We start from the raw sequence: 16,389 nt of genomic DNA on the forward strand, positions 1-16,389 counted from the left end.
AGTTTCCTTAAGGCTTATTTTTTTTTTTTTTGTAAAGTCAAGCATTAACAATTTGTTAGTTTTTATTGCAAATACCTTTTACTATCTCTCTCTTTTTTTTATTTTGAGAGAGAGAAAGAGAATGGGCACGTCAGGGCCTTCAGCTGCTGCAAACAAACTGCAGACATGTGCGCCCCTTGTATGCATGTGCAGTATTGCGCGCTTGCATCACTGTCTGTGTGGCTTTCGTGGGGCATGGAGATTCAAACAGGAGTTCTTAGACTTTGCAGGCAAGCTCCTTATCTGCTAAGCCATCTCCAGCCCTGTCTCATTATTTTTAATTATTCAAATAAAGTTCTTGTTTGGAGTTAATTGTTATCGTAAAATATATATGTGAGATTCCCTATAATTTTTGTTTTTTAAAACTCAGTACTGGGAATTTAACCCAGGGCCTTGTGTCCCTTTACTTTTGTTCATTTTTATTTTATCTATTTTTAATGCTGTTACATTTCCACATAAGGGCTTATATGGTTGAATAAAGGAATTGCCTGGTGCAGTGACCCACACCTTTAGTCCCAGCACTCTGAAGGCAGGGGTTGGGGGATCACTGTGGGTTTGAGGCTGACCAGGGCTATAGAATGAGTTCCAGTTCAGCCTGGCCTAGATGAACCCACCCACCAAAAATGTAAAAAATAAAAGGAATTGCATTTTTATATATAATTGTAATGGTACTTTTTTTTTTTTTTTGAGGCAGGGTCTCTCTGTAGCCCTGGCTGACCTGGGATTCACTATGTAGTCTCAGGGTGGCCTCAGACTCACAGCAATCCTCCTACCTCTGTCTCCCAAGTCTTGGGACTAAAAGCATTCCCCACCACCCCTGGAAATTTTATTTTATTTGGTTTTTCAAGGTAGGGTCTTTAGCCCAGGCTGACCAGGAATTTGCTATGTAGTCCCAGGCTGGCCTCAAATTCACAGCAATCCTCCTACTACCTCTGCTCTTTGGAGTGCTGAGATCAAAGGTGTGTGCCACCACACCCTGTTTGTGGAATTATTTGAAAATAAAATACGTTTCTTTTCCTCCTCTCCTCTCTTCTCTCCTTCCCCCCCCCTCCCCTTCCCTCTCTTCTCCCATCTCCCCTTTCCTGGTAGGGTCTCACTCTAGCTCTGGTTGACCTGTAATACTCTCTGTAGTCTCAAGGTGGCCTCGAACTCATGGCAATCCTCCTACCTCAGCCTCCCAAGTGCTGGGATTAAAGGAATCTGCCATCACACCTGACAAAATATATTTCTTTTAATGTGTAATTTTAATGTCTTTCTGTAGTTATAGAACCTAAGGGATTTATGATACTAGATTTTTATACACTCAATTCAATATCCTCCTGCCTTAGCCAACCCAATGCTGGGATTACAGGTATCTGTTATAGGTATTTATCACCATGACTTTGTAACTTCATTTCCATTCTTCAGAGACAACCTTGGTTAACCAGTTTCAAGTGTATCCTTCAGAGATCTTTTGTGTGTAGTCAAAGGTACTATTTTAAAAGAACAACTTCTTAAAATGAGTATTTTATAGTTTGATATTAAAAGTTCCATTTGTGCCTTAGAAATTGAGAACTTAATAAAAGTGATATTCTTGCTGAATTCTAAAACAAACATAAAACATAATTCTAACTTGGGAATGTTGACTTTGGATATAAGTGTGTCAGGCCTTCGTTAATTTCAACAATTACATTTTGTGTGCAATCTATAACGAGTTGTGTATTTACCTCTATAATTTAATGTACTGTCCCACCCTTTAAAACGAGTTCTGGTATCTATGACAGTGAATTACTGGATTGGCAGATACAACTAGAACCTCTATGACTTCATACATCTCATTGCTATAGTTTGAGGCTAACACCATTGAAACTTATTTAAAGAAATCTTGAGTATATAAGCAGGTAATAAGCAGACAGAAAATTTATGGTGTTATGCAAATATCTGAGGTTTAAGTGCTACTGATGTAATAAATGTTACTTATTTTAGTAGATTTGCTTTGCAAACTTTTAAAAGATTCTTCAGTCTGTACAGCGTTTTTGATCATAATATGATTGATTTATCAGCTTTTGGATAAATATTGTACTATATGATGCAATCCTAGAAATAAAATAGATGAATATTATGTTGAATATTAATGCTCTGTAGCTGACTATTTGCTTTAGACACTGAATTTTGAGAGATTGCTATAAGTGTTGGGAAATGTTTCTGACTCAGTGGAACCAGTTTCTTGTTTGGAAGTGCTCACACCACCCCTTACCTGCCCTCAGATAGGAAAGCAGTAAGTAGCCTCAGAGACACTACAGGCTCCATTTCTTTCAGATTTTTATTATCTATGTAGAGGATAAATTTGTGAAAGAGAACTTTGAACTCATCTAGTCTAGCAATCTAGCCATTAATTTATTTGTGTGTGTAAGTGAATGGCATGCTAGAGGCTCTTGCTGTTGCAAACAAATATCCACCCTGCTCTTCCCCCCGGTGGCGGGGACTTGGACCTGGTTGGTAAGCTTTCCAAGCAAGTGCCTGCAACCATTGAACCATCTCCCCTTACTCTAACCAATGCATTTTTAGCAAAGGTTCTGTGAAATCCTTGTCCACTGTTTGCTTAGGAATGTTTAGTGATGTTGTACTTACTTCTCAAGGCAGGTCTTTTCCGCCTTTCAACATTTCTTTAGTAATGGCTGTTTACTTGCAAAGAAAGTTTTAGATTGAAAAAAAAATCACAAGCTATTTTTGCAGGTTTTTAAAAATTTTTCCTACTTGGTGATAGTCTGTTGCCTATGAATATACATTTTTGTGGGTATGTGTGTGTTTATACTTGTGTGGGTGCAAATGCATTGTGTACACGTGTGTGGAGGCCAGGGGTAATTTTGGGGGTCATCATCAGGTTCATTGTCCATCGTTTTAAAAATATTTTATTATTTATTTAATTTATTTATTTGAGAGCATGGGGAGGGAGAGTGAGAATGGACACACCAGGCCATCCAACCACTGCAAACGAACTCCAGGTACATGCCTCACCTTGTGCATCTGGCTTATGTGGGTCCTTGGGAATCAAACCTGAGTCCTTAGGCTCTGCAGTCAAGCACCTTAACCACTAAGCCATCTCTCCAGTCCATGTCCACTTTTTTTCACAGTCTCTCATCCTTGAGCTTACTGGTTAGGCTAGGCTAGACTAGGAGATCCAGGGATTCTCTTGTCCCTGCCTCCCCAGTTCTGGGGTTACAAGTGCATACCACCATGCCTGGCATTTATGTGAACTCAGATCCTGATGCTTACCAGGCAAAGCACTTTATCCACTGAACTGTCTCCCCAGCTCTGGAATAGACTTTTTTTTGTGTGTGTGTTTGTATGTTGTGTATAGGTGTGGGTGCATGTGTGTGAAGGTCTGAGGTCATTGTCAGGCATCGTCAGTTATTCACCTTATTTTTTTTTCCAAGGCAGGTGTTAGCCAGCAAGTAGTCCTAGGGCTCTTCTCACCTGCTGTCTGAGCACTGGGATTACAGGCAGGGGCTGGCTGTGTGGCCCAGCTTTTATGTCTGTCCCGGAGATCCAAACTCAGTTCCTCATGCTTGTGTGGCAAGCACTTTACCCATTGGCCATCTCCCAGGCCTCCTGGAATATTCCTTACAACATCCCATTTGCTTAGTTCTGGCCATCACTCTGCTGAACATAGCAAAACATCAAGACATCTGTTATAGTAAAGAGGGTTAACTCTTGGTGCACAGTGTTCTCTGAATAGAGGCCTAACTAAACCCTTGGGAATAGTCCACATAGGCCCTTGGCTGTGTTTTACCTGATGGTTCACAGGACTAGCACACGGACATGAATAGTCCAACAGTAAGTACAGCCGCAGCAGCTCGAACTGAACGCTTTGGGCTTCTCTCCGTTTGCTTCAGGTTAGTTATCTCCTGTTGAAGGGTGTGATCCTTTTCACTACTTTTTTATATTAAAAAAAAAATTATTTATTTAATTTGAGAGAGAGAGACAGCGATGCAGGTAGACAGTGGACGACCCAAGGGCCTCCAGCCACTGCAAATGAACTGCAGACTCCTGCGCCACCATGTACATCTGGCTTATGTGGGTCCTGGGGAATTGAACCTGGGTCTTTTGGCTTTGCAGGCAAGTGCCTTAACTGCTAAGCCATTTATCCAGCCTACATTTTTCAGATTATTCTTATTATTATTATTTTTGGTTTTTCAAGGTGGTAGGGTCTCACTCTAGCCCAGGCTGACCTGGAATTCACTATGTAGTCTCAGGGTGGCCTCGAACTCAACGTCAATTCTCCTATCTCTGCCTTCCGAGTGCTGGGGTTAAAGGCATGCACCACCACGCCCGGCTAACTTGAACAATTTTAAAGCTATTTTCAAATTAATTTGTTTTAACATTCAAAAACACTGCAAAAATAAAATGGGTTTTAGTGGATACTGTTTACCTTAATTATATTGTTTTTTGAGATTTATGCCTTCTTTGATTTTTTTTTAATAACCATAATAATTGTGAGACTCTGTTATTAGACAATCTTAAGTGAAATAGAAGTTTTAACTTTATAATAACTTGACAGAATGAAAATCAGATTTTCTGGGCTGATGATACAGCTCAGTTGTTAAGAGCTGCCTACAATGAAAGCCCTGGGTTTGAGCTCCAGCACACCATCATCTGGCATGGTGGTTTATTTCTGTATTCCCAGCCATGGGGAGGGAGAAGCAGGAGGAGTTAAATGTCAGCCTGGGCATGAAAACCTGTCTTAAAAACAAACAAATAAAGTCCAAAACAAGATTTTCTGGCCTCAAACTTGCAGTCTCAGTCTCCTAAGTACTGGCATTGCACCTGCATGCACCATGCCTAGCTTAATCACGTTTCCTAAATGACAAAAAGCCCTCACTAGTAAATAGCATTGGAAGTAGAACATTGCGCTTGCTGTATTTTCTAGTGATGTGTTTACATTTTTTATACCAAAAACCACTTCCCTGAGTAAAGTATGAGTTTATTTATGGCAAAAGTAAACTTTTAGTCCCTCTGCTGGTTGTCTTTGTCCTAGCATAGAAGAGCATAGCCAGCCTGCTTCCTCCTTCCCTCCCTTCCTCCTTCCCTCCTTCCTCCCTTCCCTCCCTCCTTCCATCTTCCCTCCTTCCCTCTTTCCTTTCCTCCCTCCCTCCCTCCCTCTCTCCCACCACCATGCCTTCATCCATTGATCTTTTAGTTCTAGAAAAAGGCTATTACAACCTATGACCACGATGAAAATTGGAGAAAATTCTAATAGGTTGCTCCCAAATTAAGTGACTTATAAACATCCATGTTCAGAAATAAATATATAATACTGGCTCTTAAATATAATAAGTTTAAGTATAATGGAAAATTATTAAATAATATAGGTCTGGCACTGGATAGCCTTAAGATTGTTGTGATTAAATCATAATTCTAATTATGCTTTTGGCAAGTTAGTTTTTAAAATGATTATTTTCAAAATATATATATATGTTTTTGGTTTTTTGAGGTAGGGTCTCACTCTAGTCCAGGCTGACCTGGAACTGACTGTGGAGTCTCAGGGTGGCCTCAAACTCATGGCATTCCACCTACCTCTGCCTCCTGAGTGCTGGGATTAAAGGCGTGAGCCACCACACCTGGCCTCAAAAATATATTTTTTAAATATTTTATTTATTCAAATTAATTTATTTATTTGAGAGAGAGAGAATGGGCACACACTAGGGCTTCCAACCACTGCAAACAGACTCCACATACATGTGCCGTCTTGTGCATCTGACTTACATGGATACTGGGGAATCGAACCTCTTTTCTTAGGCTTTGCAGGCAAGCACCTTAACTGCTAAGCCATCTCTTCAGACATCAAAATATTTTTATTTGCAAGCAGAGTGAGAGAGAGAGACAGGGCGGTGGGCGGGGGTGAGGGCTGGCATACCAGGGCCTTTTGCCAAGAGGAGGGCATAGGGAGGACACACTAGGGCTTCTTGTCGCCGCAAGCACAGATGCATGCGCCACTTTGTACATCGGGCTTTTTGAGGATAGTGGTGATAGAATCCTGGCCAAAAGGCTTTCCAGATCAGTACTTTTAACTGTTGAGCCCTTCCTTAGCCCCTGTTTTTTGTGCTAAAATAAAAATCTTACACTGTCAAATAATTAAACATTTAATTTGGTGCTTAAATAATGTTGACAGAAAAAGGGTCACTGAGAATAAGTGTGCTATGACAGGGTGGAGTGGAACAGTGCACAACTGAACAAAACTTTCTTAATTAATTTAAAAATATCTTACTTAGTTGAGAGAAAGGGAGATAGAGAGGAGAGAATGGGCGAGCCAGGGCCTCTAGCCACTGCAAAGAACTCTAGATGCATGTGCCACTTTGTGCATCTGGCCTTAAGTGGATACTGAGAAATCAAACCTGGGTCCTTAGGTTTTTCAGGCAAGCTCCTTAACCACTAAGCCATCTCTCCAGCCTTAGTTAATTAATTTGAAGCAGGCTCTCACTCTCACCCAGGCTAGCTTTAACCTCACTGAGATCCTCCTAAAGGCATACACCACCATACTTTCCTTGTGTGTTACCACACCTAAGAAAATTGTTGGTCACTTTCTATTACTGATTTGGAGATTCATGCTTAAATAAATGTTAATTTGAAACATTTTTTAGGTATAGTTTTCCTGAAGACATAAATAAAAACTTTGTGCATATTACAGTCATTTAATCATTTAGTTTTTGCAATGACCACTGTTTTTCTTACATGATTTTTATTTAGTTCATCTTACAGAGGAAAGGTTGTTAAATATCACAGAGGGGATAATTGGTACAGAAAAGATGATCATATTTTTTCTTAGTTTTCTCTCTTTGATCTTTATTTTATTTCCAAAATTTAAACCTTCTAATAACTTAATAGTATTTTATCTTGGATTCATAGTATACCTTCTTAAAGTTGAAGTTCCAGTTTTTAGAAGCAGGTACTCCTATATATTTGCTTCAAGTGTGTTTGTGGTGGAGAAATTATATTGACTAATACATTTGTGGGTAAGAAATCACAGAACAAAAGGACACTTGTACAAAGGAACTACCCTATTATAGTTAATTGTGCTGTAGATAGAATATATTAAAAATGACAGGCTATTTTGGGGATGTGTGCATCCCCAAAACCAGTTTTTTCTTCCTTAATAAAGTTAACTAAAAATAACAGGCTGGGTATAAAGCTTAGTGGTAGATACGTGGCTAATGTGTGAAAGCCTGGTGGGTTCCATCCCTAGCATTGCAACAGCAAATAATGGTCTCACAGCAGCATTCGTTATTAGAGGAATACAGCACAAAGCGGGTGGTTTTAGAATTGCATCTGGAGAATTTAGTTGCTCCTCATACAACTTCCTGATGCTTTGAAAAGACTGATTTAGAATTGAAATAGCTTAAGTTCTGGCTTTGTAGCTTACTTACTAGGTCATCTTGAGTTACATCAGTAAATTTTCTTGAAAATTTTACCATACCAAAGTTTTAGGGACCAGATTACATAAGTGGTTTACAGTTATTTGCCCAAATTTGGGATATTATAGTAGTTTCAGTCATAGCATCTGTTTGAGAGTATTATGTGTATTGTAAGATTAAAGTAAAATTTCAGCTAAAAGTTTTGTTTTGATGCTTAAGGAAAATTAACTTTGAGTTAAGTAAGGTTATGTAAATGTAGTAACTCAGACTTTGTACTGTATTAACTTGATTTCTAGATATAGTCCTTAAGAAATACACAGTCATCCTTTGTGTTTTGGGACATTAGTTCTAGTACTTTCAATGTACCAATATTTTTGGCATAGGATTTACATATAACCTGTACATAATCATCTCTAGATTTATAATACTTACTACATTATAAATCTGTGAGTAATTGTATCGTTTAGGGAATGACAACAATATATATGTCTGCATAGTCAATATAGACACAATTTTACTTTTATCAATATTTAATTTTATTTATTTGCAAGGAGAGAGGAGAGAGAATATATGGGTGAGCCAGGGCCTCTTGTTACTGCAGACAAACTCCAGATGCCTCTGTCACTTTATGCATTTGTCTTTCCATGGGTACTAGGAAATCAACTCTGGGTTGTTAGGCATTGCAGGCAAGCGCCTTAACTGCTGAACCATTTCTCTAGCCCCTTTATGAGTATTTTTGATCTATGGATAGTTGAATTCTTAGATTCAGAATTGTGTTAGTGTGGAATGGGCTTCATTATCTCTAAGAGTCTAATATAAAATAGGTTTTTACTGCTTAATTACAAATATGGCTAATTTGCTGGCCCTTAAAGTTAATCTCAATGTGCTTATATAAGAATATATAATGTACTTACATAAGAATAGGAACAGATCTGGACATAATGTCCCAAACCTATAATGCCTGCACTTGGAAAACCTGAGGCAGAGTTGCCACAACTTGAAGCCAGCCTGGGCTAAGGCATAAAAAGCCAACACCAACCTGACTGTGACTAAAATTTAGAACACAGATGACCCTCCTATTAACTGTATGAGCCGCAGTGTGCTGGCTCGAGAGCTTTGCTGATTAGTTTTGAAAAAGGAGCCAGTTTATAAAAGTGGTTTTAGCCTAGAGGTAAAAGCAAAATAACCATAGTGTTGAACTTAGTATACTGATTTTTCAGTTTTGAACTAAAGTGATACTGGTGAAAAGAGGAGTTACTGTATTTACATATGTACATTTAATATGTGTGAGCATAGAGATTGTGTATTTGACACAATGACTGTACACATAGTAGCCAGTTAATAAACGTTTGAGTGACTAGCATAGTTGGAAGACAAAGAATGAAGTTAATGTACCTTTTAATGTTCTTAATGTCCAGCAAACTTTTTAAATATTTTATTTATTTATGAGAGAAAGGGGGAGAATGAGAATGGGTGTACTAAGGTCTCTAGCCTCTGCAAACTCCAGACACATGTGACCTTATGCATCTAGCTTTTCATGGGTATTGGTTGAACCTGGGTCCTTAAGCTTTGTAGACAAGTGCCTTGCCTTAACTATTGCATCATCTCCAGCTTTTTTTCTTTCTTTATTTTTGTGAGGTAAAGTCTTATGCTCACCCAGGCTGATCTAGAATTCACTGTGTAATCTCAGGCTGGTCTCAAACTCACAGCCATCTTCCTACCTCTGCCTCCCAAGTGCTGGGATTAAAGGCCTGGGCCACCATGCCCAGCAGAGAGAGAAAAAATGGTTACACCAGGGCCTTTAGCCATTGCAAACGAATTCCAGACACATGTGCCACTTTGTGTATCCTCCTTTACCTGGGTTCTGAGGAATTGAACTTGGGTTGTTAACCGCTGAGCCATCTTCCCAACTCAGTTTAAAAAAAAATAATTCAGAGAAGCTCACTTTTTTGCACCAATCTGAGGAGTGCATGTACTACTTACAAATGTGCACAATTGATTATGTTACTTAGCAAATCTCTTTATGATTAGGCTATAATTATATCTATAAGATCAATAAATACTGAGTTTATACTGTAGTATGAAGGAATTCAGGGTAATAAATGTAAAGGAAAGGTTATAAACCATAGGTTATTTTATGGATATAACCCTTTACCTTCTTGTTATTCAAGGTATTGCCTGTGAACATTAGCATCTCCTAGCCTGTGGTCCCTTAGACATGCATAATCATGCCTCCACTCTGTATCTACCAAATCAGAAACTACATCTTATCAATATTTCCAAATGATTCCTGTATTCATTTAAATTTGTCATGTACTGTTTTATATCAAATCCAACAAAGTTTTGGTTTTTCTTAGTGATGGTAGCAGAGAATTTGGTGTCTTTAAATCAATCTCCCTTCTGCCATCCTTTCTTTTGAGTTGGAGTCTCACGGTGTTAGGAGGCTCGGGCTCTAGTGGTCTTCCCACCGCAGGTTCTCACTAGCTGGACCTGTAGGACACGGCATCACAACAAGCAGTAAGTGCAACAGAGTTGTCTTTAGAAGCTGATACCCTGTTAAAGAGTTACATCAATGTGCTTAGCCTCTAAGTTGAGAACTGTTTGTATGTACAAAGCAAAGTCTAATATTTGTCTTTCACAGAGTTGTCATCTACAACTGATGATAGTAACCAGAGTAGGCTAGACCAAGATACTGAAGTACCTTAGCATTTGACAATAGGCCATTGTTCCATTATTGCCTTTCCTGCCATTAGTTTTATACTCGTCTCTTCAAGCTTTTTTTTTTTTTTTTTTTTTGGTTTTTCAAGGTAGGGTCTCACACTAGCCCAGGCTGACTTGGAATTCACTATGTAGTCTCAGGGTAGCTTTGAGCTCAAAGCGATCCTCCTGACTTCAAGCATTTTCTTTATGTAATTATCTTTTTTGTTTTGTGGTAGGGTCTCACTGTAGCCCAGACTGACTTGGAATTCACTCTGTAGTCCCAAGCTGGCCTCTCAATGATACTGCGATCTCTGCCTCCCCATACCGAGATTAAAGGCATACATCACCACATCTGGCTATAATTATCTTTAATGTTACCTTTTTATCTTGGACTCTTGTTAAATTTTGCAAAGCTGAGGGTTGCCTTAATATTACTATGGGAGTAGTTTTTGTAGTCCTATCCGTGAATCTAGACATTTGTCTAGATATTTGGATTACAGGCATAGATTCTGATTATTTATATTCATTTTTCTTGCTTCTTTTATGAATTGAAATTTCTCTATAAAATGATCTCCCCAACTCCCACTTCAGTCAGGATCTGGTTCTGTAGCCCAGTTTGGCCTGTTACTCACCTTCTGACTCAGTTTCCCAAGTGTTAGAATTTCAGCATGAGCTACCATATGCTTTTTTGTTTTGTCTTGTTGAGACAGGATCTTACAGTATAGCCCAGGCTAGGCTGGCCTTGAGCACTTGATCCTCTATCGTCTTCCTGTCAGATGCTGGGGTTTGAAATGCCCCTCTGTGCCCATCAAGTAATATCTTTTCAAAAAAAATATTTGAGAGAGAGAGAGAATGGGTGCCACAGCAAATGAACACCAGGTGCATGTACCACCTTGTGCATCTGGCTTTATGTGGGTATTGGGGAATCAAACCTGGCTCTTTAGCTCTGCAGGTGAGCACCTTGACTACTAAGCCATCTCACCAACCCAAGTACTGTCTTTTTATAACTGCAGTTTGTGCTATACTTGATCTTAGCCAAAGGCTTAGAAGCAATTACTATTGCAAACTTTTAATAGCTTTTAAAATGTCAGGTTACTAGAATTCAGCTACTGTTTACTTTTAAGAAACTATGTTATATGAATATTCACTGCAAAAATGAAAACAATACAAAAATAGATACAGAAGTGAAAGATCCATCTTTAAGCCAGGTATGGTGGTGCATGCCTTTAATTCCAGCACTTGGGAAGCAGAGGTAGGATTGCTGTGAGTTCGAGGCCACCCTGAGACTACATAGTGAATTCCAGGTCAACCTGGGCTAGAGTGGAGCCCTACCTTGAAAAACAAAAAAACAAAAAATCTATAATTTCACTTCTGGAGTTCACCACTGTTTGTATCTTTCTAAAACTTTTTAGAGAAAATGTACAAACAGGTATATATTATGTAAACTTTTAAGTTTGTGACCAAAAAACGTTAGGCCAAAGTTTAATGCTTTAATCAAGGGTTTTGTTTGTTTTGACTTTAGGGAAGAAACCCTTTTTTCTTGGAGCCAGCAATAATTATCACAATTACTGATGGGAGCAAGTTGACTACGACTAGCGGAGTCCAGGATGAGGTAAGCTAGGCTTTTGCCACTTGTGTCATGCAGTCTTTGTATGTACAGTAGGGTGTGGGACGTCTATAATGGAGTCTCTCTTTAGCTATTTGATGTAGTTTGGGGTGACCTGTTTCTTCGAGCCCATCTGTATTTGCTGTTTGTAGGAATGGTTTCCATATTCTGTAGTTGGAATCACTTCTTTGAAAAGTTTTTTGGAGCTACTTCTCAAAACCCTAGTTTAATGTATGGATTTATCAGTTTCAGTGCAGGAGTGCATGGTAGTAAAGCAAATTCTTAATCAGGTTTTAAAAAGAAACTGCATTCTAATAATTTCTTCCCTTATTTCAGTAGATTATTATGAGAGCTTTTCATCACTGACAAAATGTCTGGACAAAAATAAACATTTAAGGCAAAAAATTCTTTTGGCTCCACAAACTAAGGTCTCAGTCTGTAGTCGTAAGTGTGGGGGTCATGGGGCTGTGATGAGGTGCCCATCATGGTGGGCGATGTGGAGAAGAAGCTGGTCAATTTACAGTGGCCAGGAAGCCAAGAGAGAGGAAGAGACTGGACCCAGTAACGTCTTTTGAGGGCACACCCCCAGTGTTCTAACTTCCTCAAGTAGGCCCTGTCCCTTAACAACTTCACACCAGCAGGTTGTGACTAAGACTTTGAATTGGACATGGGCCTTTGAGGGGACATTTCAGATGCAAACCATGTGAATGGTTGCATGCAGGTCACTAGAATACTATGCTGTGTGTGGTACAAAGCCAAGAATAGGTTAAAACTAGAAAGGGTTAGGTTTAAGTCAAATACCGTATAAGTAGTTTAGTGTTAATACTGACTGTTCTCTACCAGTGTGTGTTATAGACCCTTGTGTGTGGTGAGATAGGGCAAATGCAGTACAGTTTAAAAACTCGTGTTTACCTGCATATGTGAAAGTCATTTTTTTAACTTATGCTGATGTAAAAGGGTGGTTTTTAAGAGTATTCTTGTTTTTGCTTTAGCATTTTACTTTTAATTCCTATTGTATTTATAATAGGGTTTGATAAAATGGTAAAGGTACTGATTTTTAAGAATGAGATGACTTAAATATTCATAATGATTTCCATTTGTGTGATGTTGTAGAATATAAATTACATGGAGTCAGGACATGTGGGTTCTATTCTTGGTTTAAGTGCTTCCCAGCAGTGAACTTCATACCAGCTGACCTAACTTCCCTAGATCTCTCTTGCCAATGAAATAAAGCCAGGGATTCTTTCCTTAGCTCGAAGGGCTTTGAGAATCTAAGATAAAGTATCTGAAAGTACTTGGTAGGCTATGAAGAATGTTCTGTCTTGAAGCAGAACTAGCCAAGAACTTGGATTGTTTCATATTGATTGTGGAAAGCTAGAATTGTTTTGCTCAGCAGCTGATAATACAGAGAATTTAGTATGTAATTCGTGGAGGTATCACCAAAAACTGAAGTGGATTATACGCTGTCAAGTATAGCCTATATATAATTAGCTTGCTGGATTAGCTGGACTTAATGAGTTACTGGGAATTTTTAGACTTAGCTCACATGCATAACCAATTATGGTCTTCCCACTGTTAGCAATAGATATTAATTATAGCTACAAATGATAGAAATGTCATTAAAAATTTGAAACTCTCAAATTGTTTTTTCTTTCTAGCCATAGTAATAAATATTTTTATTTATTTTCATTTTGTATAGATGAGAAATCTTTTGATGTTTTTTTTATTTTGATGATCTTGATTGAATGATTACTTCTGTTTTCTTTATTCCTCCTTTCTTCTTTATAGTGAAGCAGTAAGAAACTTTATTAAGAGCAAAGCAGTAGTAAAGATGTGGATACATTGCCAAAGAGGGAGGGTGGTAGGCACGTCAGTGTAAAGTACTCAAGGGCACCAGGAAGGCTGGGCTGATTGCCAGAGGCATAGTTTGGGTGGTCTTCTGGTTTGATTTTTTTTTAATGAATTATGAACTTTACTGTATGAATAAATCACATGTGGCTCATATTCCCATTAGGTTACATTCTTAGAGCCACTGTTTCCTGTCTCCATTCCACTGAGGGCCCTCCTAAGTAGGGTTATTGTTGTTCATTGTGGGGTCATGAATGTACCGTCACTCAATTTTTGTGTGTTTGTGGACGGGGAGGTGGAGAGGAAGCAGTGCCTCAGGATACTCCTTCCCATCACATAGCTCTTAATGATCTTTCTATCCCCTCTTCCACAATGATCCTTGAGCCTTGGCAGGTTTGTTACATGTTACTTCTATTTCTATTGTAAAATATTCCTACATGTAAAGTTATCATTCAAGGTGCTCTGTCTAGTGCCTTAGTAGAAATGTGTCTGGGGAAATGTTTTTGCATATATCTGGCCTGTTGCATGAAAATTTTGGGGGGATCACCTTTAACTTCAAAATATCTTGAAATGTATGTGCATATTAGAATGCCATCTCTTTTGAGTCCTTTTTTGGGGAAGAATATTGGAGAAATGTGGCTATATGTTTATAATATCTCAATATTAACTTGGAAACTAATAAGGTTAGAGAGATTTTCTTGGACAGGGATCTTTCCTTTTAAAAAATCTATAATATTTAATGTAGTACCGAGAATATAGACACACCCATTGTAGGCATGTTGTGTGGAATCTGGGAGTCAAATCCAAAACTTATTCCTATTGCTGTGTGTTATCTGAGGTAGAAGATACATTTGTTAAGGGAAAGGCTTTTTTTTTATTTAAAAAATTTTTTTTGTTCATTTATTTATTTGAGAGCGACAGAGAGAGAAAGAGGCAGATGAGAGAGAGAGAATGGGCACGCCAGGGCCTCTAGCCACTGCAAACGAACTCCAGATGCGTGTGTCCCCTTATGCATCTGGCCAACATGGGTCTTGGGGAATCAAGCCTTGAACCAGGGTCCTTAGGCTTCACAGGCAAGCGCTTAACCACTAAGCCATCTCTCCAGCCCAAGGGAAAGGTTTTTTTGTTAATGAAGTTGGAACATAGGCCTATGGGCTAACTCCCTATTTAGGTTTGAAAATGTTTTTGCTCCCTGTACTTTCTGTTTTTTTTGTTTTGTTTTTTGCTTGTTTTTTGAGATAGAGTCTCACTCTGGCTCAGGGTGGCCTCAAACTCTCTATGATCCTCCTACCTCTGCCTCCAGAGGGCTGGGACTAAAGGCGTGCGCCACCACACTGGCTTACCTTCTGTTTTTTTTTTTTTTAATTTATTTGAGCGACAGACACAGAGAGAAAGACAGATAGAGGGAGAGAGAGAATGGGCGCGCCAAGGCTTCCAGCCTCTGCAAACGAACTCCAGATGCGTTGCGCCCCCTTGTGCATCTGGCTAATGTGGGACCTGGGGAACCGAGCCTCGAACCGGGGTCCTTAGGCTTCACAGGCAAGCGCTTAACCACTAAGCCATCTCTTCAGCCCCTGGTTTTTTTTAAACGTTATTTTTATTTATTTATTTAAGAGAGAGAAAGAGGAAGAGAGAGAATGGGCACACCAGGGCCTCTGTCCATTGCAAACCAACTCCAGACGCATGCACCCCCTTGTGCATTTGGCTTATGTAGGTTTTGGGGAATTGAACTTAGGTCCTTTGGCTTTGCAAGCAAAACTCATAACCTCTAAGCCATCTCTCCAGCCCCAACCTTCTGTGTTTTGGTTTTTTATATGTATATATGATGCTGGGGATTGAACCCAGGTCTTGGTGCAGGTCTAGACAAGTGCTGTAACATTGAGCTATATTCCATACCATGTCGCCCCACCTTATTTTGAAATTAATGTGAAGACTGACTTTTTGTGTGAACAGAAGAAAAATGTAACCCAGATATGTACCCCAAAGTACATGGAAGCTTAAGTTTTGCTTTTAAGGAGGTTTTCAATTTATAGATGTATATAAAGGTGTTTTCATATCGCTCTGTGTAGGTAGGTATGTATATGCATGAATAGGCATGCTTGATATGTGATAATATTGTAGTTTCTGCTTGGAATAACTTTTACTTTTTTGTTCTTTCTCTTCAAATCTTGTAACCTTTACATTTCGTAAAACTAGGTCCTTTGTATTTATTGAATGAATGAATGTGTCAATTTCCATTTAAGGGATATGTGTGTGTGTGTGTGTGTGTGTGTGTGTGTGTCTGTGTGTGTGTGTGTGTATAGTATTATATATATATAGTATTATGTGTATATACATAATATTATGTATATATACATATATGTAAAGATTATAGGGATAATTTGGTACTGTGTGTGGCTTATTGCTGATACTTGTGAAATTCATAAAGAAGCCCATTGTAAAATTATTTTACATCTAGAAAATAGTTGATTGCAAAACTTGGTGCCATACCATATCTTCTCCTAAGAATGTACAACACAAATTGATCTAATCTGTTATCAATGAAAGGATGCTATGCCTTGAGTGATAGCCCATACCTTGGTAACTTGTCAGGAGTTAAGTGAGGAGAGTAACAGCTTTGTGTTAATGAAGATCTTGAATTGTGTGTAACTCATATTAATTCATTATGTATTTAATTTCTTTTTTTATTTTTATTTTTGTTTTTATTTATTTATTTGAGAGCGACAGAGAGAGAAAGAAGCAGATAGAGAGAGAGAGAGAATGGGCACGCCAGGACTTCCAACCACTGCAAACAAACTCCAGACG

The 16,389-nt window shown here is 38.7% G+C and overlaps 1 protein-coding gene across 3 annotated transcripts in view; it reads left to right on the forward strand.

Moving 5' to 3' along the window:
* The window catches only part of Ints6 (integrator complex subunit 6), a 102,486-nt gene that overhangs the window by 14,924 nt on the left and 71,173 nt on the right, over nt 1-16,389 (forward strand). For all 3 annotated transcript variants that reach the window (XM_045154278.1, XM_045154277.1, XM_045154279.1), the window contains one exon: nt 11,653-11,742. In XM_045154278.1, the coding sequence (XP_045010213.1) occupies nt 11,653-11,742 (90 nt within the window). The remainder of the gene's footprint in view (nt 1-11,652; nt 11,743-16,389) is intronic.

The sequence above is a fragment of the Jaculus jaculus genome, chromosome 7 (assembly GCF_020740685.1).
Source record: "Jaculus jaculus isolate mJacJac1 chromosome 7, mJacJac1.mat.Y.cur, whole genome shotgun sequence".
NCBI classification, from domain to species: domain Eukaryota; kingdom Metazoa; phylum Chordata; class Mammalia; order Rodentia; family Dipodidae; genus Jaculus; species Jaculus jaculus.